Raw genomic sequence first — 24,191 nt, forward strand, 5'->3', positions numbered from 1 at the left:
AATGTAGTTCTGGTATTAGTTATACTAAGCCACTCTCTTGTTTTAATAAGCTGGAAAGAGTAAGGATTGGGAAACTTGCACCACAGGAAGGCCAGGGAGTCTTTCCCTGACAGGAATTGTAAGGGAAGCCCTAACAGTGAGCCTGAAGACAGAACACTTTTATTGTTCCATATACTTAAATATTTCTCATTTTTAAAAATAAATTAGCATGTTGCACCCTGCCAACCCCCCCCGCTCTCTGGCCGCTTTCACTTTAATGGCCAGAGAGTGTGAGAGCATGATGATGTCATTCTGTCACCAAGCACCAAAAACTTTTTTATATAGACAGAGAGAGAACTAGGAGAAGCTGTGACAATGGGATATGGGCTAAGGCAGGGCTGGGCAAAATATGGCCCGGGGGCTGGATCCAACCCGCCAAGCCATCAGATCCAGCCCGCGGACCACCCTGACGGGACCCTCAGACATGCAGCTGACGCAGTTTAAAGTGTAGTCTGTGCGGCTCTTAGCTCTGCAGGCAGGGTCTTTGTGTGATCTCTCCACCCATAGCCCAATCCTCAACTCCTATTGGCTAGAAACAACCAGCCAATAGGAACTGAACTCAGCCAATCTCTCCGTTTCCAGCCAACAGGGCTGAGAGATTGGCCTGGGGCATGGGGGCAGCACATGCCTCTTCCCCCTCCCAGAAGTGAGAGCCACGTGGAGGGAGCAGCTTGCAGTTTTAAGAGATCTGGGGCTGGAGTAGGCAGGGAGTCCAGCATGTCTTGGGTGTGCTAGCTAAGAAACACTTAGGTAAGTGCCTCCCAGCCAGAGCCTGCCTCTGCACCCCTGCCCCTCCTGCACCCCAACTCCCTCCCCGGGTCACCATCTAAACCCTCTGTGCCCCAGCTCACAACTCCCTCCCACACCACTTCTGTACCCCCTCCTATACCAAGCCAGAATCCTCTCCTGCACCCAAACACCCTCCCAGACGCTGAACCCCATTCCCCTGCCTCAGGTCACCACCCAAATCCTCTGCAGTCCGTCTGTTTCCCTTCTCCCAGGTCACAACTCACTCCCAGACTTTGCATCCCTTCCCCAGGCCAGAATTCTCTCTTGCACCCTTACTCCCTCCCTGACCCTACACCCCAAATCCCTGACCCAGGTCCAACCCCTTTATTCACCTAAACTCCCTCTCAGACCTCCCACCATCTCCTGCACCCCACTCCCTTACCGTGTGCACCCTTCTACACTTAACCTCCATCCTAAACCCTGTATCTCCTCTACAGAAAAGTGAAGCCCTTGACCACTTTGCAAAATCTTGGAGTTGCCCCCCCCCACCAAAAATTATTGCCCATCCCTGGACTAAGGTGTCAACTACATGCTGATGACACCGGCTCCGCGCTTCCTTCTTGCTAAGGTTTCCATGATGCTTTACTGGAGTAAACTACTGGATAAAAAGCAACTGGTTCAGACTCATCCCAGGCCAAACAGAAGTGTTGCCAGTTGGCAGGGAACAGCACTTCAGAGAAATGCAAAAGCTTGTCACCATCATCTCACCTCTTCTACTCTCAAATCTTTTGAACTTTTCTCTGTTGCTAAACACCCAGACAGCAACAGTATTCAAAACCACATTTCCTCCTCTATCGCCAGCTCTACACTTCTGGAGAAAGTCGTTACTAGACCTGCTAAATCGAACCCTGGGATATCGATCTCCAGAGCGTTGATCTAGCGTAAGCTTAGACAAGGCCTATGACTGGGCAGGAATTGGAATTAAGCTTTCCTTCCAGATGAGAACCATGCTTTTATTAACTTTCAAACTGGACTACTATTAAAAGGTACACCTAGTAATTTGCCCGGTTATTGTATATGTATAGTATTCAGCAGCCTAACTTCTGAACAGGACACACCAATCTTGCACAGGTTTCCTGTGCTGCTCTGAGTCCAATTCCAGGTTCTGGCCCTCACCTACAAAGCCCCGAGTGATGTTCGCATATTATTTAAGTGACTGCCACTCTTGCCTCACACTGGCTTGGAAACTGGTAGGGACTCTTCTACCAGGGCACAATTTGGAGGTGCTGAGGCAGAATGGAATCTGCTTCTGCTGAGGCTCGGACACAGGCTAGCTTTTGGGTATGTTAAGGACCTCACTTCCTCATGTTTGTAATGCTAAAATATGTGGCATATGTGGGGGTTACTGTGAATTGGACCCTTCAAGGAGAAAGTTATGAAGGACAGAGAGTTTCTGTCAGGGGCATGTCTGGTATATAAACTTGTAGGGCAAAACATTAATATAATGGTGATGGACACTTTAAAAATGCAAATAATCATCAATCAATACTACTAGGAATGCCAGCTTAGCAGAGACCCATAATATAGACTATTCCATACTTTGGACCTACCTCTTACTTTCTACTTTTGGACTAATGCATCTGCAAAGGAGGACTGTGACACAATGTGCATGCTTGCCCATGCAACGTGGGGGCACAGAAGTGCTTTCCCCAGGCATTCTTGCACGTGGGAGCCTAGACAACGATCCATGGAACCTAAGCAAGCAGAGAGTGCCTAGGCCGAATCAGTGAACCTTCTGGATGTGACTACGCTGGTCCCTACTTCTTCTCCTTCCAGGACTGCTCACTTTTTAAGCTGTGCCAGGTGGCTCTGGGTGAACATGCAACCGTTAGGGCCTGGGAACTACTAATGAACCCCTGGAATAAAGGTATCAAGCCCATAATTAATTCAAAACTTTTAATTGATTGATTAATTTTAAAGAGCCAAACTTTTGCCTCTTCACACTTACATGCACCCACAGTGAAGTTAATGTGTGTCTGTGGATGTAACTGAGCGCAAAGTTAGGCCCAACCAATCTCATTTCAGCAAGGGAATCTGTTGAGAAATTATCCTTACCAATATTTCCTCCAATTTCATATAAAAATACCTCTTCTTTCTTGAGAGCTTGGGCAACTCCACTGTTAGGAACAAAAAAAAATGATTAGCTATCCCACCAAATCGCTTGCAATCAAACCACTTAAATATGCTTGGGAAATGCTATGGTAGTTACAGAAACTGACAATGCAATGAAATTATCCTTACATTTCTATTTTACCTATCTCTTAACATACAGAAAGGAAAAGGACTATCACACCAGTATGATAATGAAAACACAAGTAATCCAGCCTAGTAAAATACGAAGAAGTAAAATAAATCAGACTTGAATTAATTGAGACCTTTAGAAAAGAATAATCTTTTTACTGACAGTTTGTGTCTGCTCTGTTTTTTATTTTGTTTTGGTTTTTTGTTTGTTTTTTTAACTGTTACTGCAAAAATGATTTTCCCATCATACATTTCATATCTCTGATACAGTGGCACAAGAGTGTAAGGAAAGGCATAATCATGCTTTTATGTTCCTTTTTATTTTTCTGGAACTAAAAGGAGGGCGGGGGCAAACCATAATTTTTCCCCAAAACTGTTGGGGAGACCAATAAAATTCTCATCTGATTGTGATGAGATGCTACAACATGCAGCAGAAAGGAATTTTTTGACAAAATCACAAGCCCCTTAAAAAAAGAATGTAGATGGGAATAAATTCTTAAACTTAACCAGAATGGAATGCTACTGCACCATCATTAATAACCATATAAATGATGTAGACGCTGAAAAGTTATTTTGCATTACCTCCCTCCCATTCACACACATACAATGGGGTCCAAAGTCCACTTAAGTTAATGATGTTAAAGTCCATTTAAGTTTCCAATGAGTTCAGCATGATTTGGATTAGGCCCAAATATAAAAACAGATTTACATCTGTGTGTGTGTCTCCCTCATAGGTCTACGTATTTTTATATATGAATTAATGGTAGTTTTTTTCCTTGAAGGTTTTATCTTCTCTTTTCCCCATTTTTTCTCTCTCAGACTTCTTTTCTTAAGAGTTCCCTGCTAAATGCTCCACAGGAAGATATAAAAACTTACTGTGTTCCATGGATGCCATTCCTAACCCAGCTGACAAAACAGCAATTAATTCTCTACCAGCATACTGCACTTTGCCATATTCCTGAAGGCCTCAATATGTAAGTATTTAGGCTTTAAGGAACATTAGAAGTGCTTCTTGGAACAATCAAAATCATTAGCTTATCAAATGTTTATTTTAACAGGCTAAACTCAGCTCAAGTGATCACTGAAAACACCTTAATTGTTAACTATATCTGCTGTTTCTCAACCAACTTTAAAACTTTTTTTTTGTGTGTGTGATAGGAAATACTCATTCTGAAATGTTAGTAAAACAAAAAGGGATTTGTACCTCTGCTGGCTGAGAAACCTGGCTACTATATCACTGGCTTTTAGTTCTTCCGTCAGCTGTATTGCCATGGAAACTTTCGAAAGATGAGGCGCTTGCACCCGTATCACTCCCTGAGGAACATCAGCCTGCAAAGCAATAATGAAATTGGAACAAAGCTGCTAGCAGCTGGCTTTGATGAGTTTCTCCAAATACTGCATGGAATAAGTAATTTAGTACAATGCTCTGTAAGTATGCTTAACTACTGTCTACATCACTGCATAAAAATGTTAACTACGCTGTAATTTACTAAATTACATCAGACCCTCAAATCTCTTTTTAATGGCAATAGAGAACTTTATAACAAAAGAACAGTAATGTTTAATTATTTTCTAAAGATGTTATGAATGATAACAGTAACGATTATTGCTATATTAAGAGTTAATTTCAGCACGTTAGGAAGCTTGGTGTTTGATATTGTAATACATGAATCAGATTCAGAAAGGAGATGTATGCACTAGCGCCAGGCAAAAAATTCCAATTTCCTTTAACCTGAATTTCAAAAAAGATCTTACACAAGGATTCATGGATCTAATTTGTTCAATTGATTTTGTTAGCAAAATATTTTCCCTTTCATATACAAGACACTCACAAATAATTTCTGTAGCTTTTGTCCTCCTTTTCTTGTTATTCTGATTTTGTTCAGCTAGTCAGCATGTACTTTTGACTATATACATTTTACTTCAATCTTTAAATCCCATGGTGGTGAATATCAAACTTATATCAGTGCAGAGAAATTATTGCTTTTTCTATTCGATTTACAATAATGACATTTGGCATTACAAGAAGGCATAATTTATTTATATATTCAATCCTAATTTCTGGTCTTAGAAAACTTAGATAATTTTTCTGTACACATAAACTACTACTTGCAGGCCCCAAAGGTCGTTGTTTTGATGTGGAAAGAAGTGTTAAAATATCAGAAGTAGTCAGGTTTGCTGCAAAGAATATGAGAAGCTCTGAGAGGTTATTCCTTTTTTTTTCTTCAATACACTGTGATTGTAAAGCTGAATGTTTGTTGTGTCTTTATTAGTGAATCATATCAAAAGGTACAAGGGTTATAAATTTAAGCTTAGAAAAGTTCACAGATGTGTGTCTGCAGAAACTCCACTAAAATCAGTGTTATGGAATAGTGTAGAACTGGTACAAATAAAATTAGAAAGAGATCTATAGGTCACAGAGTACAAATGTTATCCCACTATTAATTACATCATGGTGCTGAGTTCTGCAGTGATAAAGGAAGTCTGACTAATCAATGGACTAAGAACAATCACATCTTACACTGTGCCCCAGGTACCTTCAGTCTTTTCATGTATTTTACAACTCTCAAAATTGAGCTGCTAGATGTAATACCTAGTTATGGCTAAAGAATTTACAACTGGTGGATCAAGAATTTGCAAGAGACTACTTGCAGTGATCATGACCATAAGCATTTGTCAAAAGGCATACAAAAATTAATTAGCTCATGCCTAAATAGCTCCTGCCTGTCTTTAAAACTGTTATGAACATACTGTCAGCAAGGGAACAATCGTGTAAGGGTGGAAAGGCTATTTATGCATATCCTGAATAGGTCTTTCATTGTGTTCTGCACAGTAAATTTAAATCAGGCTTCATTTTAGTATTCAGTGAGCTTACATAGTCATTAATTTTTTGTTCATCAGGCATATGACAGATGTGTGAGAAAACTGTGCTTGGTATGATTGTATGAGTGGAGGCACTCACCCAGGGAACAAATGCATTACAAATTTACACCATATTGTGACATCAAAGTTGTAGAAAACTTGTTTCATAGCTAAGGAAAATGAACCTATCATTTTCAATTCCTACATTTCTTGGAGGCGTTCATGCTCAACCATACCTACATTCAGAATACTCTACCGATACGGGGCTTTTCAGTACCTTTCTGCTTTCCTCATCTCTGAGGCTCACTATGGGATAAACTGGTTGCTACAGGTTCCCTTCTCATCTGTCAGTGAGAAGAAGTTGATCCAACAAAAGATATTGCCTCGCTTGCCTTATCTCTTTATTATCCTAGGATCCACAGAGCTATAACACCACTGCATACAGATCAGTTACCTTGAACTATTATGCAACCTTAGATTGCTCTGTCCTGCCTATGACTCCTATGCCAAGAGGGATGGAATAATGGGTGACATAAAACTGGCTATGCCCCTCAAGGGTTTTCCTGCCTTGAGAGAACCTTCTGTTACCTGAGCTGCCTAAAGTAGATTTCAAACCCAGTTTGGTCCTTGCACCATAACTGTAATGAGATAATAAGAGCCATGGATCTAGCCTACAGAGCTGTAAATATAAATATTTTGGAAAGTAGATAACCTTCATGATTTTCTAAAAAGCAGTCATTAAAGGTAGGATTCACCCCTCTGCAGAGGGTCCTCCCAAAGCATGTCTAATACTTAAGTCCTGCTTAGCTGCTATTCTGAGAGCAGAACTTAAATGGAGCACAGGGCATGTGCTCTGCAGAAAGGTGTGGATAGTCCAGCACACACAGGATAGAGGGTGAAAAAGAGACTCTACTGTCATTTAAAACTATCCTGACATATTAAGATAATTTAAAAACTGTGACTTTAATTTATAACTCATAACCCACTCATTGAGCACTGGGGATTCCATGCTATGTAAATTATATAGACATTAGTCCCATTTATTTAGGAGTCTGATTCCACAAACAAGGAAACAGATGGACACTTAGAGATGTGCTGTGAAGAATTCTAAAGTTATTTCAGTATTCAAAGAACAAGTCCAGACATGTCAATTACTATTTCAGCACTGTAAGAAAATGTTTTATGTCATCAGGAACTATACATTACAATCTCAAGTCTGAATAATACACGATATCCAAATATGACTACTACGCTTCCCTGCATCAAATATTATGCAAGTAATTTATACAAGTAACAATGATTTGTGAAATAAACTACCATTACATTTTTCAGTAAGATTGGTGCTTGAAATAATACAAGGAGATTTACAGCTGGGTTAAGATCGGTTACATGATACCTCAGTCTTAATTCTTAAATGGCTTGTGAAAGGGGGAGGGAAAGATGGATGTTTTTGATGACAAATGCTCCACACCACCAAATTACATCAGTTAAAAATAAAAAAAGATCTAAAAATACTGAATGATTTAACTCCTTCACTGCATTCAGCTGCTGTTTCTGTAATGTAGCAGATGATGGCAGTATTCTTTTAGGTGCCAACATCCTAATTGTACTGAACTGTTTTCAAAGAATCTATATGCCATTAATCTTCCCACTTTAAGTGGTCAGTGTAAAGGAATTACATGTTAATTTTTGGCTATTTCCATTTTTAAAAGGTAGGTAGATGGAAAATTCATTCTTTGCATGTGCATTTGAAAGAAAGATTGAGTAGTATCTTAGGAATCAGTCTGTTTTGAAATTGTGTCCTAGTCAGAGATGTTTCAAATCCTGCATTATACCTCTGAATATGGATAAAAAATGTTGAAAACTCTAGCCCTCATCTTGCAATTTAGATGCAAAGGGTAGATTCCTTTACCTGTATAGAGTCCATTGTATACAAAGGCCTGCACTGACCCCCTCTCCCTCCCTTCTTTATAGGAACAAGGACTAAGTTTTTGCCTTTTGGCAGAAATGCAGTCAAACTTCATGCCCCTTAAATGGCACTTCTTAGTCAGTTTATACAGAACTATGAAATGCTGCCTTGTTAGGGGAGCAACATTGATCCCAAACCAACCATCAATAGAGGTAGGACTTTTGCAAAGAATGTCACACAATGATCATTCTTCTCATAGGTATATTTGGAGTGACTCTATGGGGAGGACTTTAATAAACAAATATCAGTAGTTACTGATATATCTCTAATCCCTAAATTATGGCTGTCTTGCACATACACCATCAATTTTAGAAAAGTATCTGTGAAGAAGTAGACATCTAAGTTTAACTGGCAAGTTATTTAGCCTACCTTTAAATGTCACGTGCACACTTCAGCTTTTCCTGACCTTAAAAAAACCCTATCCATTACACAAATTAAGGGTTGCTTTCTTGAAAAAAGTATATACTTCACTGTTACATCATCTTGCATCAAACACTCTTAAGAGCTTTTGTTGTTATTTTTGTTCAAGATCATGGATTTTAAGTGTACATTCATTTCAGGCTCTCTCCATTGTTCATGACAATTCTATTCCTGTGAGAAAGTAGGAAACTGATATAAACATGAACCCTATGCTACAGTGTACTGAGAAAGAAATTATACATTTCAAAATTCCTTCTACCCACAGTGACAAAACAGACAGGAAGATGAGAGGGATATTGCAACATACACACGGCATAAATCAAACCGCTGACAGCTCTAATTTTTAGCCTAATGGCCTTGACAAACATGCTTACATTATAAAAGTGTAGTCCTTATATATCAAAGCTTGCCCTGAGCTACAAATGACAAAGAAAATCAGACAATTCAGGCCAGTGTAGTTTTACAGCCTTCCACAAGATGTCTCTGGCTCACCAAAATCTGGAATATGACCTCTGCTGAAGAAGATGATCTGTTCACACTCATCCAAGCCCAATTTTTATTCATTATGGTACAAGGGAAACATATACTTGATGTTACTTGGTTGTGTGTTTAAAATACCAATTACCTTCACAATTATCTTTTTTCAGATACAGTGGATTTTAGTGGTAAATAAACTAAAAAGTTAATTATATTTAAGTAATTGAAAATAATGATGCAACAGGTGTGTTTGGGGTTAAAACACCATATTAAGAGAGACAGTCCAATTAGCCGATTCCAAGATTACAAACCAACAGAACAAAAATTCTCCAAAATCCACATGCAATTTAAAATCAGGATGTTTGCTATGCGAGGGGCTGTTGCACTGAAATCTATGCTTAATAATCACTTCTGGGACTGACAAAAACTGCTTTCTTAATAAAGATGATACTCTAAATTGTACTCTGCGTATCTGAGAATGCAATGAGATGAAATATTAAGATAGTGTTTTCATAAAGGGTTGTATCTTGTACAGGTTTTACTATATATTCAGTTACTTAATACATTCTTGACAATTTGTTCTCTTCACTGTTTAAAAAGACAATAATCCTCTCAGTCTACTAGACTTTAAAAATCCCTTTCATTTCCCCCGCCACGCATCGTATTATAGTGCCTGCCAGATTTTTCACTGTCCTTGTTATTGGTTCAAAGTCAGTTGTGATCCCATTCCAACATGGTTACCATCTGACCTGAAAGTATACAGAACGAAATGATATGCTCTACATATAGTTGTTAAGTGTAGCTTTATATAATGGAATTATAAAGAAGAATGTGGTGCATTATGTACATAGACCAGTATTTCTTAAACTGTGCTCCCCGGCACATCGGTGTGCCACAAGGCAGTCGGAGGTGTGCCGTGGAGAACAACAGAATTAAAAATGGCCACTCTTATAGGGGCAGGCGACGCTTTTTTTTGGCTCAATAACTTTCCCAACCCTTTCCTTTCCCCAACAACTCCCGCCCTCCTCACAAAAATCCTTGGTGTTCCTCTTTCTCATAAAAATAGTTTGGTGTTCCTCGGTCTTAAAAAGTTTAAGAAACACTGACATAAACCTTCATGCTTTTAGTTGTGGCCTTCCACTGCACTCTTCTATGTTTCACTATCATCACTATTAATTTACATTGGGCTGTAATCATTACAATGTATCTAGAAAATTCAAAGAGTGTCAGAAAAATTCTACATTTCTATCTGGAAATGCAAACAATTAGATGCATGTTCAGCAACAATCATAATACATACTTTGGGAAGTTTAACTGCCTCCTATGTACTATTTGCTAAAAGATACTTTATGAGTACATATTAAATGCTATTAGAATATATAAACACAATAAAATAAGACAATACTTCAGGATGAGATTTTCAAAAGTGTCTCATGATTTTGTGTCCTTCTGGACACCAAACTGAAAAAAAAAACCCTTAAGGTTTTTCACAGGATGAAAAATGAGATCTCTTGAAGGTGAGTCTAGTTTGACACCCAAGAATTAAAAGTCTCCTCTCAGATACACCTAGGTAAATCAAATCAATTCACTGTAAACAAACGGAGAATTTGGCTCACTATCTATGATTTGACAAGAGCCTATTTTCTTACATCATTGGGGCTCTTGTCTTGCTTTTCATATTTCTCCTTGTCATAAGCCATCTTTTTCAGCAGTTTCTTCATAGCTTTGTCTTTTTTCTCCTTTTTCTGACATGCAGTGTTTTGCTTTCTCACTTGGTTGACTATAAATTTAGGAATCTGAAAGAATACACATCTTAATTATTAACGCACATTTAACTTCCTTGAAAACTACACGCCTACTAAAACTTTCTTAGTGACACACTGTCAGAGGCAACGTGCAAAAGTTAATATTTATTGCCAGTAGCAGTTAAACACTCACAAGTGTCAGTCTTAGGCCTGGACCCCGCATTTGAGATCTGCAAGTGTTAAAATTAATAGGAATATTAAGGAACAAGGTCTCAACGTGAATGAGTGTCAGAACTGGGCTCTCACCTAATGCTTCTACTTCCACGAATCAAAAAATAATAAACAAGGAATTTGTACTACAGAGTTTGCCTCCATCATAATTTTGTGTTAGTCTGTTGGAGGAGACTGGAGATTGCTAACAATAGCTGGTGGAAAACAAAGCTCCAAGTTTCACAGGGCTGACTAACATCTTCCTTGTAGGTCTTTCAGAGAGGCTGTCATGATATAACTAATTTTTCTCAAAGTACAATGAGTGACCCTATATAGAAATAAATTGCAGAACAGGAGACAAATAACTAGAGGCTGAAAAGGGCAAATTACTCATTAAAATGGATTGTAGTTATAAACTACCCACAGGTATCCCAGATGACTTGGCTTTGAGGTCAGGTATTCTACATGGCTACGTCTAGACTGGCATGATTTTCCGCAAATGCTTTTAATGGAAAAGTTTTTCTGTTAAAAGCATTTGCAGAAAAGAGCATCTAGATTGGCACGGACGCTTTTGTGCAAAAGCACTTTTTGCGGAAAAGCATCTGTTCCAATCTAGACGCGGTTTTGCGCAAGAAGCCCCAATCGCCATTTTCACGATTGGGGATTTTTTGCGCAAAACAGTTCTTCTCTGTCCACACTGGCTTTCTGGCTTTTTCCCGAATGGGAGCAGCATAGTGTTTGCGCAAGAACACTGTCAATTTTACATTAGATCGTCAGTGTTCTTGCGCAAATTCAAGCGGCCAGTGTAGACAACTGGCAAGTTTCTGCTTTTGCGGAAAAACTTGCCAGTCTAGATGCAGCCATGGTATATAGTCTGTGTATTACATTAATAGACTGAAAGTCTAATTTTGCTCTCATCTATAATGATTTTATCATTGATGTAATTCCACTGAGAATTACCCATTAGTTAGGGACCAGCTGTGCCCTTTGCTTCCCTCTTCTCCCCTATTCCAATATGTCAATCTCACTCCTAGGTCAGTGGTAAAGGTTCAGGTGCTCCTTGATCTTTGAAAGCAATGATGCTTTGACTGAGACTTTGTAAAACTTAGGAGAAAAGCATAATAAATTAAAGAAACTTACTGTCCAAAGAAGTTTTTGGTATTTAATCATGAAGCGCATGACGTTTGCTGTTCCAGCAGCCATAGCAAACTCGCTTTGTTCAATAGTCTTTGAGCCAAACCCATGAAATGTGAAGAGGTTTGGGGCCATCACCATTGCAACATTATTTAGTGTCATTTTATTTTTATCTCGATGATCAATTACCCGTTGGAGGAACTCAAGCAGAATCTGAAATGAGAGTAGTACTTGACGACAAGCTTTGCACATCAAAAAATCACGTACAGTGACACATCTTGTTATGTAGCCTTTGAAAAAGCTTTTTTATATCCCCGTTAACAAAAGGTTATAAAAAAAAGCAAAGAATGATGGAAAGTGCAGATGTGTTTATTCACAAGGCTACAATATGAACTTACTTACACTACTTTACTGATTAGTTCAAATCCTCACTTAGAGCTGAGAATGTGAAGAAGTAAATCATTCTTCATTCTACTGTAGTTTTGGGGTAACATTTTCAAAGGCATCTAATGGTCTCCCTACACTGCAATAGACACCCACGGCTGGGTGTACCAGCTGACTCAGGTTCACAGGGCCCAGGATAAGAGGCTGTTTAACTGCAGTGTAGACATTAGAACTCAGCCTAGAGCCTGGACTCTGGGACCCGAAGCTGTGCTGAAACTCTTTTATTTACTCCGGTCATGCAGACTACTGATCAGCAGAGAAGTGCATTGTGAGCCACAGGTAGTCTCTGGAACTGCTTCTGTCAAGGTGACAAAGCACTTGTCAGTCTCTAAGCAATGACACTTCAGCTATTTCTAGCGTAGCCACTGAGCATTCCAGTGGTGCTTTTGTCAAAGTAGACTGAAAAAAAAAATACTGTCCCTACAACTTTGCACCATATACAGCTCTTCTAAATTTGTCTTTGGCACAATTTCAACAGTGATCAAACACCAGAATCCAAGCTTAGGGTGATGAGAACAGAACCAAAGGGCAAAGTGATTTGGAAGGTTTAGAGCAATGGAGACAGGGAAATCCTAACTCACAAAGAGAGAAAATAAACAGTACAGATAAAAATGGGGATTTAGTCAAACAACTGCACCCATCACATTCAAGTGACTATCTTGCCTTTTTGCCTCCATACTATTCTAAGCTTGTTTTTTTCCATGAAAACCAGCAATAAAGGCTGCAGAAATGGTCCTGAATTAGGATTTTGATTAGGAAGTTGAAGGAGAGGTGCGTCATTACAAATGATGATGATCTCTGGTAAAATGTCAGTAGTATTTAAGAATCAGATTTGAAAGGTATTTAGACTGTACTACCCAATGATTTAGGAGCTCAAGTCTCATTTTCAGAAGCATCTTGGTCACTTTAGGATTCTAAGTTCCATAGAATTTCAGTGAGACTGAATATATGTCTACACTACAATCTGAGCTGTGATTAGAACTCAGGTAAACATACCTGTATTGGTGTGTTGAAAAATATCTGTTTAGATGCAGCAGCGTGACTTCAATGTAAAGTTTGCAAGCCAACCAAGGACACTGGGTACCTATTTGCATTGCTGAAGACTGCACCATTGCATTTACACTGCTTTTCTTAGCCCTGAAAGCTTGGGTTAAATCTAGCACAGGTATGTTCATCCAAACTGCAGTCATATCTGGCACTGCAGCGCACACATAACTTTAGATTTTGAAGTGCTCAAGTCACTTGTAAAAATGAGATCAGAGTCCTGAGTTACTTACACATTTTTGAAAATTTTACTCTCTCGCTTAAGTGGTCTCAAATATGAAAAAAGTAACAACTGGCTAGTTAAAATGTTAAAAGGTACTTGAACTTTTCACAATAGATACATTTTAAAATAAGTTCACTTTCCTAATTCATACTTTGTTTAAAAAAGTGAATAGCCAATCTAACCTTCAAAGTGTCTCTGTTTGTTTCAGGTAGGAGTAATACCAAAAGATTCAGTGCTTGCAGTTGATGCTTCTTGGTGGGAAGATCTGCCAGGGAAGCATATAAATCTCATTTCTTTAATAGTTTTATATTTTCCCTCCAAAACAAGCATAAAAGGTTAAATATTCTTGTAAAATGTCATGTTCACAACAGATACATTTAATAAGCAAGGCAAGTTTTCACAGTATGACAAAAGATTGACAGATATTTCTCCTCTGATGTTAATTTCCAAATGTTGTTTTATGACTCGGTTGCAATATGATTCACCGCTGTTTTGACAATAGCTTTTTCTCATACTTTATTTTGCAATGCCACAACATGCAAGAGAAAGCAGAATGATTCATCCCTATCTGGGCTTGTGTCCAGGCATATGAATGAGTATGTCATTGACTGAAATTATAATGTGAATTGTTGCATAATCTCTTAGATCTATCCTACCAGAATGTACATAATGTGCTGCTGAATGTAACAGGTGCGCACTAACACTGTACAGATTACAAACATAAAATGGAGGACAGTACCTGCTGGGTCACTGAGTCCTGTTGCAAGCAACCCAAGCAGACTATTCTGTTCATAAAGTATCTACCTAATATTAATGAGTGATAGCAGTTTCAGCAGTGATAAGGTTAACAACAATACTGTGGATGATGTTAATAACGGTCATGAAGATGTTCCTATTCTGTAAAAATTGTACTTATTTTATTGTACATGGACAATAGAGAAGAGACAGGCACGTTTAAAATAAATAGCTATGACTCTCTGGCCAAATTTGCACTGTCCTTTTGAGCATGTGACAGTCTTAAATGGTATGGATCTAATCATGTGAGGACTCTTCATATGCAGAGGAATCTTTGGATGTGGTAGAACCACCATAGTGGCTGCCCAGAGCTTTGCTGACTACTGATGGAATGAAGACATGGACAGAGCCGCCTTAGTTCCCAGCAATCCATCGTTGTGGAACAGCCCCAGAGGGCTACTGGCTGACCAAAAAAATTAAATTGCTGCTAGGAACTGCATATCTCACTGGCTGCAGAATCTCACCCATATCTCACTGGCTGCAGAATAAGGCTGCACAAAGGTGTCTTAAACCTTGACCCCATCCGCTCCTGACTTGTATCACGTGCTCTGCAATCTGGGCCCCTTTCCTGTGACATGTGAAGAGATTCCATGTATGTGTGACCCTATTGCTCTCTTGGCCATCTGGGATTCTCCTATTACCTTCTTCCAAAAGTGACTGGTTCTCTTGGTCACAGACAACAGGAAATGGATCTCTCTGAAATCTGTCAGCATCCCACTTGTGTTGGCTATGGGACTTAATAAAAAGAGATACTCCCCACTCCTGCTAGACTTCTCAAAGAATCACAAATTCAGTATTCTGCACACCCTCTTTTTAAAGGAACAAGTGGGTGTTCTGGCTCAGCTTGGTGCTTTATTAGGCAATAGTTGATGGTGGAGTAGATTCTCATAGTAACTGGCTGACTATTGGGGAACTGATGCTAATCAACAGCTCTGACATTTTTTCTGACAGATACCAAATAGTCTCAAAATATTATCAGAAGCAGCATATTTCATTTCTGTTTGATTTCCAGCTGAACTGTAACTTCCTCACTGCGGCTTATTTAAAGAGAATGATAATTTATAAATTGCTGATATTTTAACTGTAGTTTTTTAGGGCTTGTTTCACTGAAACAGAGAGCTTGAGTTACTCCCTTACCAGCACTCTGGCTCCTGCTACCCCCGCCCGATTGATTTTGCTGAAGGTCAGTGGGTCCCAGCCCAAAAATGTTTCCTTGCCCCTGCTCTAGTGTAATGCCCCACTTAACATTTTCTAGCTCGAGTTAAGTGTGGACAGGAGTCAGTGTAGGGACAACACTCAAGTTCTAGCTCAAGCTAGCCGTGAGTGAAGACAATTCAGAAATCACCTTCGCCTTATAGTTCACCTAGACTATGTCTACACTCGTGGCTTCTTGCACGAGTAATATGCAAATGAGGCTAAGCATGGAATATCGCCGAGCCTCATTTGCATACCTAATGAGCCACCATTTTTTTCACAAGAGGCTCTTGCGCAAGAAGGAGCGTCTACACTCCTTCTGAAAAGTAATAGATGTAACGGCATTACGCAAGAGGGTTTTTCTTGTGCAAGAAGGGGCAGTATTCCACGCTTAGCCTCATTTGCATATTACTCATGCAAGAAGCCGCAAGTGTAGACATAGCCCTAATGTTTCCCAAATACTGTTATATAAATCTGTGTATTTTCTTTCCCAGGTGTGCTAATGCATGCTGCTCTGTGGGGAAAAAAAAGTCTCATTTGAACACTAGCCAAGCAACAGCCAACCTTTCCTGGACAGAATTAATCCTACTGCTATATAATGTATTGTTCAGGCTCACATACTGTTAGTGAAAATGGTTTTACAGCAAAGGCATATTTGTTGAGACAATTTTCTTCTCTGTATTTAGTATGCTGCTGTTTGTAGTGTCACCTTTGTATAGCTGAGACAGAAGAGGCACTGCTTACTCTGCACATCCTGGAAAGCTTTAAGATATTCCACAGTGAGCAGTGGCTGAGGAAGTTCTCGGATGAAGAGTTTTAAAAGACTTGCTGCATCATGTTGCTTTACACTTTCCCAGTTGAAAGTCCCTTCATAAAACTTTGCTTCCAGCTCTTGGCAAAGACCCTGAAAGACAGCAGAATAGAAAGTACCAGCAATGCAGTTTTACTGATGCTGGTGGAGGATTTGTGCATTTCCCTTATAGCAATATTTTCCACCCTTTGAAAAAAAAAAGCATCTGAAATTATCATTCAAGTACCACCTGCTGTTACTAATTTGCTACAAAAAGGTAAACTCTAGACAAGAAATATTAGAATTGTGCAATTAAAACCAAATTCTAATGGACACCAGACAGTATATCTGTTGCCAAGGCATTGGCACACCTACAGGGCCAAATCCTGCACCACTTCCTTAAGGTCACATGGTACTTTGTGCAAGAAAGAGCCTGATAAGAGCCAGATAATTATGTAAGTTGAGACTCAGAGTCTCCTATCAATACTTTCCACTGAGGCAAAGTTCCCTTTTCCTCTTAAGGCACGTCTTCATTCCCTGTGCTGGAGATCATCATTTGATTTAGCGGGTCTAGTTAAGACTCATAAATCGAACACTGAGGGCAGCTCTCGCCAGCACCTGTACTACTCCCAGTTGCGAGGAGTAAGGAAAGCCAACGGGAGCAAATGCTCCCGTCGGCCTCCCTCTGTGAAGAAGGTACCAAGCTTGGGTTAAGGTAGGCCAACTCCAGCTACAAATGTTACATAGCTGAAGTTGTGTACCTTAACCTGGCCTTCCAGGTCTATTGTACACCTGCCCTTACTGAAGAGGGAAATATCCAAACCTGCGGATGGATTGGTATCTGTGAAAAATCTCAAATCAGCCCTGGATATGTGCACAGATGTTCAAATCCCTACTGAATGGCTTCCATGGTAGTGTTCACTAGTGTTGGACCTTAAACCTGCTCTTTCTTTGAGCTGGGGATTGGGTATTACACAGTGAAGAGTAAGCAGCATCAAACAACACTGACTGCTTCAACATTGCCTTATGCAGTGTAGTGGGGTGGAATGGCCTCCCACTCACCCTGAGGGGGAGGCACCCCTCCCTGAGCTTTGGTGGGCAGCACCTGACTAAAACCCACCTGACCAGAAACCAGGAGGCTGGGGCAGGGATATAAAAGGCCTGCCAGACAGGCCAGTGAGGCCCCAGTGACTGACGGAGCCAGAAGCCTCCCCTGCGCACTCAGAGGAGGAGCTGGACACATGGGAAGCCAAGGACTGGCTGTTAACTGGTTAGGATTCCTACTTCAGATTTCATTCAATTTAATAGATTACTGGATGTCTCAGGAGACCTGGAGGCACCTAGGCACCAAGGGAAAAGAACCCAGGACCCAACCCACCAAAATGTGATGATAAATTCTCAACTCGATGGGTAAAACATTGAAAATGCTCAGTCTATGTCTACACTGCCCCCTCTTGTGCAAAAAAATATGCAAAGGAGGCGAAGCATGGAATATTGTGGCACCTCATTTGCATAATTAATTAGGCTCTGTATTTGCGCAAAAGGCTTTTGCGCAGCCGTCTACACAGCTCCTTTTTGTGGAAAAAAATCCCTTTTGCACAAGAGCCGTCCTGCTTTTTTTTCAGGAAGAGCGCCTCTTGTGCAAAAGTCTCTTGCGCAAAAAGCGGCTGCTCATTAATTATGCAAATGAGGTACCGCAATATTCCACACTTCACCTCATTTGCATATTTCTTGTGCAAAATAGTGCAGTGTAGACGGAGCCTCAATGTTTTACAGAAAAAATAGGTTCATTCAAAGGAGAAGTTCTTCCAAATGTTTGAGATTTTTGATTCTCATCATTTTTGCTGTTACTTGATGAATGATCTCTTCTCTGGAAAATCTCCTCCCATTAAACAAAACAAAATTCCAAAGTCACCCCAAAAATGTGAAACTGGGTGGAAAATGGAAATTAAAGTACTAAACGAAGCCATGAAACATCTTAGTTACTGGTGAATCAATAAAGCCAGTTTCCATAATATTCTTTTCCTTTTGTTGTTTCTAATGAAGCAGCTGTTGGACAAAGTTTTACATGACAGTCTCTGGCAGATGTCTTAAGGCAGCTGAATCCATTTAAATGTTCTTTCTATTTACAATTTCAAAATCTCTTTAGACTGTTCTTATAACAAGCTTCATCTTGGTGTAAATCAAACCATGCATTTGTTTTTCTTCATGAAAGCAAATACTGACTTACAGTTTGGTGTAGTTGGCAGTCATGCTGTAATGTGAACAAAGACTGTGGATAGTGACACAAGTAGTTTGTAATGCTGTTTGTAGAGATAATGGGAAAGATTCTCTGTGCCATTTGGTTGCTTTATGCTTCTGGTTGAAACTGGCCCTTCACATTATCTAATTAGGCCAAGGAATATTACCCTATAGTGGCATACAGCCTACATAGGAGCCCACTGGTCATCTGGTTCAGATGGTTCCTCTGATCCAGGTGCAGACAAAGAATTTGGAAATCTTGTGAGAACAACTCATGAGATTTTGGCACAGCAGAATCTGAACCTAAACCTTGATTCAGCTTTCATTTGAACCTGTGATTTCCTCCCCAAACTTAATCTGGAACAAAACATCATCTCTTTGGCTAATCTAAATCAAATCTGTTTTTATGTAGTTTTATTAACACTTCGATGCCAATCTTGCCATTACACAAGTGTTAACAAGCAAAGAGTAAAAACAGCAAATGAGTATAGGCTTTCAGGATTTTGAGAGTCCATGTAATATTTTACCTTTACTCTTGCTGCTACTCCTGGTATTCGAAGAAGTCCTTCTGTATCCAATTTTGCCTCTTCTATTTCAGAAATCAGCTGTCAATAAACAGAATCAAGCAGCATGAAGCCAAGGTGCTAATTAAAATGCAACTGAGAGGTAAATATGGAACAGTGAAATCTGGTTTTGAACACCAATGATTGGCAAAGCGGATTATCATTAATACGGTTATATATGTCCGACAAAGAACACCTGATACTGCTCCTTTATTTTTCATCTACTTTATTAAGACTGTTTTTAAAAGGGAAAATGCAATGTCAACACTTTATACTGAGATAGGGAATGAAAAACTTGCAGTAAATTGTAACTAAATTACATAGCCCTTGAACAAAAAGAAAAGAGGCAGTGCTGGCCTGTTAGGCAGTCTGGCTTGCTGGGGTAACACAATTTAGATCAGGGGGGCTGTGCAGCCTTAAATGTGAGGTCAGGGGGAGTGAGATGCAAGATTCCATTCAGGGGAGTTGACAGCTAGGAGGAGGCAGAAGCCTTTAAGTGAGTGACTTTGGAGATGATGGAGGGGGGCGGTACAGGTACAATCGCCCTGATGATGGAGGGGGGCGGTACAGGTACAATCGCCCTGATAAAGTGACAATGTAATGGATTAGATAAAGAATATAGGGAATTGTGTGCACCAAGGGATAAATCTTTACCCGAAGAAATCCATAAATATCAAATGATTACAACACCTATTATTGCCTAAATTAATACTTTATGCAGTGTTTAACCTGGACAACACTTGTAATGTACATGCTTCTGTGCCAACTATTTTCTGAACTATAAACTATGCTGTAGAGCAGAATTTTTAATTGCACCAAAAAAAGGGGATTATTTGCTATTCCATATATGGATGCATAGCTTTTAAGGTCAGAAAGGACTATTATGGTTATTTGGTATGACTCCCTGCAGAACATAGGCCATAGAATCTCGCTCAGTAACTTCTGATTAAGTTCATAGCTTCTAGCTGATCTACAGCATATCTTCTAAAAAGATATACAGTCTTGACTTACTGACTGCAAGTCAAGTAGAACCCGCCTTAGGGAGATCTGAGCTGGTCTCCATGATTCTTAAAAATTTTAATCACCATTGAAGAGTTCTGATACAGGAATTAGCTTTTCCAATTTTTACTGGAGCCCTGTAGGCCATATCATGACATTAGTTTTTAATTAGGACTCCCTATTGAAATCAAATTTATAGCAAGTTCTGCTTAAAAATCAATGTTATGATATTACCCAGTGTTCATAAAATTGACAAAACTGGAAGGAAAATGACAGAGTTGGTGGGGCCTTTTTGGGTGGAAAGGGTTGTTTTGTTTTACAAAATTGATGCTTATTTTAAAAAGTCATCTTGTTAAATTGATTTGTTTCAGTGGCATTCAATCAATGTTTTAAAATCCCTGAAAATGTTTTCTCTTAATTTTTGATGAACACGCAAGTCCAGTGATGGATATGCTGCAGAGATGAGAAGAGAGAAATGAGAAAAACATTTATATATTTCCCTATTTATACAAAAATTATTTTGTGTGGGTTTTTTTGTTTTAGTCCCTAGAATGTAATTTCTGGCATGAATGATACAGCAGTAGTGCCTAGAGCAGTGGTCTCCAACCTTTTTACACCCAAGATCACTTTTTAAGTCTCAGAACAGTCAAAGATCTACTGCCCCGCCCCTTCCTTGAAGCCCCGCCTACATTACATGAGGAAATCTAATGTAAATGTACTGCGCAGGTACGCAGTTCAGAGAGGGCTTAAGAGCTACTCTTGGAGCCCCTGAGATCTACCGGTAGATCGCGATCTACTGGTTGGTGACCACGGGCCTAGAGAGAAAGAGGATATTACTATAGGTGTCCTTTTGATTTGATGGCAAAAACAACAAAAAAGCTCCCAACAACCTCTAAAAGGCCACTCCAGAACTTCCAAGATTTGTCTTGAAAAATATTGGCCTATTCTCCTATAACCATCTACAACTCCTCCTAAGCAGAATTTGGCCTGGAATGGTGTTAAACGCTGGCTATATGGGCTTACTAATAAACCCTGACCAAATCATGGCTGAGTTACTACACCTTAGTAATGTGTTTTTCTAATAATAATTCACTAGATGTCCCTAAATATTCTATGCTTACACTCAAGCATGCCAATAGCAATTCACAATACTTATAAAATAAACAACTTACAATAAGTTACTGAATTGTAGTCTCTATTCCACTAATTCAACTGAAGTTAGCGTAGTAGAGAACAGTATAAAGGCCATATATCCAACTTAGTGCATTAATAACACAAAGCACAGCCCTGAATAAAAGCTACAGTTCCTTCTAATGGAGTGGAGTACTACGTTTGAGGTTCACAGTATAGAGATGGCATGTCACTGTGGAAAACTGATTATAGTGAGCATATGAATCCAAGACAAATGCTATCACCTCTGGAATCAAGTAGGTTTGTAACAAATGGACTTGTTCATGCCTACTCACTTTGTGAAAGATCAGTGGTATCCTGGTGCCTGGTACTTTCTTCTGATCCTGTTCCAGCAAAACTGACAGTGGGACACCAAAAAGACCAGAGTCTATACAAAGAAGAGAAAATAGAGACACTATCCACATCTGCTCCAATACATGAGATAAGAGGCACAAAACACATTTTCCAAAAGATAAGACTATTCAATATATTCAGAGTCATTGACCTTCTCTTCAGCATATCTGAATGTCTTCATCAATCAAGTCATTCAGAGCATGATTAAACAAAGCACGTGGCTAAAAGGAAAACTCTCATTCATCTCCTCCTTCAACCATAAGAGAGGAGCCTTCTGTTTTACCTTCAAATTGCCATCCACGAACTCTCCAGTACTGTGAAGCAAAATGCATAAATGAACAATCTGCATGATTCTGATTTGTGGAAAACAGTTGTGCTGTTGACCCAGATCTTTATCACTCAATACAAGTTTAGCTGCAAAAGATTTTAGTAAGCATCCCAAGAATTTGACCTGCTAAAATTAAATAGGGGTTATTATAAATCAGATTTACTTTACTCTGAACAGACCTCTCCCTCTATGTGTTGAAAAAAGAGCATTCATTGTGCTGCTTTGCATCCTATGGAGCAAATAGGATGATAATGCATCTTGAAAAACGAATGTATTTATATGAAAATTAAAGCCAAGTCTTGTTGCATACTCTTGGTAAGCCCTGGTTAAAAAATGGCCATTACCTCCTCTTATTTAACTTTACATTACTATATGGGCCTATAAATTTATGGCAGGACTGCTCTGCTCTGCTTTAGATAAACAAACTTACCATAAACATATAGGCCCATATAATAATTTAAAGTTATATGAAATGAGATAATGGCCATTTTTATCCAGGACTTACAAAGAGTATGGAAGAAGAGTTGGCTTTAATTTTCATATGAAAAATAAATCAGAGGAGCAGCCATATTAGACTGTATCTGCAAAAACAACAAGGTCGCCTGTGGCACCTTAAAGACTAACAGATTTATTCAGGCATAAGGTTTTGTGGGCAAAAATCCAACGATGCATCTGACAAAATGAGTTTTTGCCCACAAAAGCTTATGCCTGAATAAATCTGTTCAGGCACATCTACATAGCAGGGCAAAAGTTGAATTAAGCTACACAACTTAAACTACGTTAATTGTATCGCTGAAGTCGATATAGGTTAACTCGGCTTTTGGCACTGTCTACACAGCAGGAAGCTGAAGAAAGTACACTCTTCCTTCAACTTCCCTTACTCCTTGTGAAATGAGGGTTCCAGGAGTCGAAGTAAGACGTCCTCCAGCTCACTATTATTGTGAAATAATGGCTTGAAGCTTAGACATGCTCTGTTATTTCGAAATAACGTTGCAGAGTCGATGTAGCCTTAATCTTTAAGGTGCCACTAGACTCCTTGTTCATATAAAACAGGGGTGGGGAAATTTTGGGGGGTCAGGAGCCAGTGACCCACAGAAAAATCAATTGGGGGCCGCACACAAGTGAGAAGCAAAACAACAAAACCAAACAAAAAGCAACCTTCACTGTTGTGGTCCCCAACTGAGGAGAAAGACACTCCCCATACTCCCCTTGTACACCAGAGCATGGGGGGTGAGGGGCAGGCTAGTACATTGTGTGCAGTGGGGCGGCAGCGGGGGCAGGGGATTTGGAGTGCCAGTGCAGGCACCCCAATGCTGCGGGGGCGGAAGCTCTGAGCCTCCGGGGCCAGATCCAGCCAAGCCAGGGGCTGCATGCATCTCCCAGCCCAGAGGTTCTTCACCCCTGATATAAAACATCTTGAAAGGTGTATTGTGTGGGAGGGAAGTGGGGGGTATTAATCATCAAAGCAGTGGAGATCTCTCTGCAGGTTTTCTAACTGTTGTTTTGGCAAGATGTGGTGTCACTTTCTGTTGGTGTGTCTTGGTCTGTGGTAAGCTTGCAGAAAATGAGCAGGGCAAGGTTTGGCAATTGTTTGAAGGCCAGAAGAGAGGGTTCAGGACAATTTCTTTCAGGATGTTGTCCCATCAAATAGGGTTGTCATTGTTTGATGACAACCTATACGGATTCCCATGTGGGATGGCAGGTGACAACAAGGAGACTGTGTGGTCAGTGAAGGCTTCTTTTTCTGTATTGAAGCAGGTTCTCCAGGTGGCCCATTCTATGATGTGATCGGCTTCTCTGGTGGAATATTCCTGTTTGTTAAAGATGGTTTTTAAGTGAGGTTTAGGTGTGAATATAGAACAGACCTGGGCAAAATACCCTCTGTGGGTCACACCGGCCTGCCAAACCACTGGATCTGGCCCTTGGATGAAGCGGGGAGCCTCAGGCAGACTCCCTGCACCTCCCCCCTCCCGCGCTTCTCCAACACTGCTCAATAAAGCAGCTGTTTCTCTTTCTCAGCTGTGAGCCCAAGGGAGGGGTGAGTGGTACTTCACATGCTGCTACCACCCCCAGCACAATCCCATTGTACACACATGCACAAAATCCTCATCCCAGCAGAACTCATGGGAGTCTGTTGTGGTAAGGAAGGAGGTGCTACAG

General features: G+C 39.9%; 1 protein-coding gene across 1 annotated transcript in view; it reads right to left on the reverse strand.

Moving 5' to 3' along the window:
• ARHGAP18 (Rho GTPase activating protein 18) overlaps positions 1-24,191 on the reverse strand; it is a 95,462-nt gene that overhangs the window by 6,758 nt on the left and 64,513 nt on the right. The window contains exons 7-14 of the mRNA XM_006118580.4: positions 21,646-21,737; positions 19,145-19,222; positions 16,331-16,490; positions 13,780-13,862; positions 11,893-12,099; positions 10,447-10,593; positions 4,274-4,398; positions 2,884-2,945 (exon numbers count right to left, since the gene is read on the reverse strand). Coding sequence (XP_006118642.1) covers positions 2,884-2,945; positions 4,274-4,398; positions 10,447-10,593; positions 11,893-12,099; positions 13,780-13,862; positions 16,331-16,490; positions 19,145-19,222; positions 21,646-21,737 — 954 coding nt within the window. The remainder of the gene's footprint in view (positions 1-2,883; positions 2,946-4,273; positions 4,399-10,446; positions 10,594-11,892; positions 12,100-13,779; positions 13,863-16,330; positions 16,491-19,144; positions 19,223-21,645; positions 21,738-24,191) is intronic.

Source organism: Pelodiscus sinensis, chromosome 3, assembly GCF_049634645.1.
Source record: "Pelodiscus sinensis isolate JC-2024 chromosome 3, ASM4963464v1, whole genome shotgun sequence".
Taxonomy (NCBI): domain Eukaryota; kingdom Metazoa; phylum Chordata; order Testudines; family Trionychidae; genus Pelodiscus; species Pelodiscus sinensis.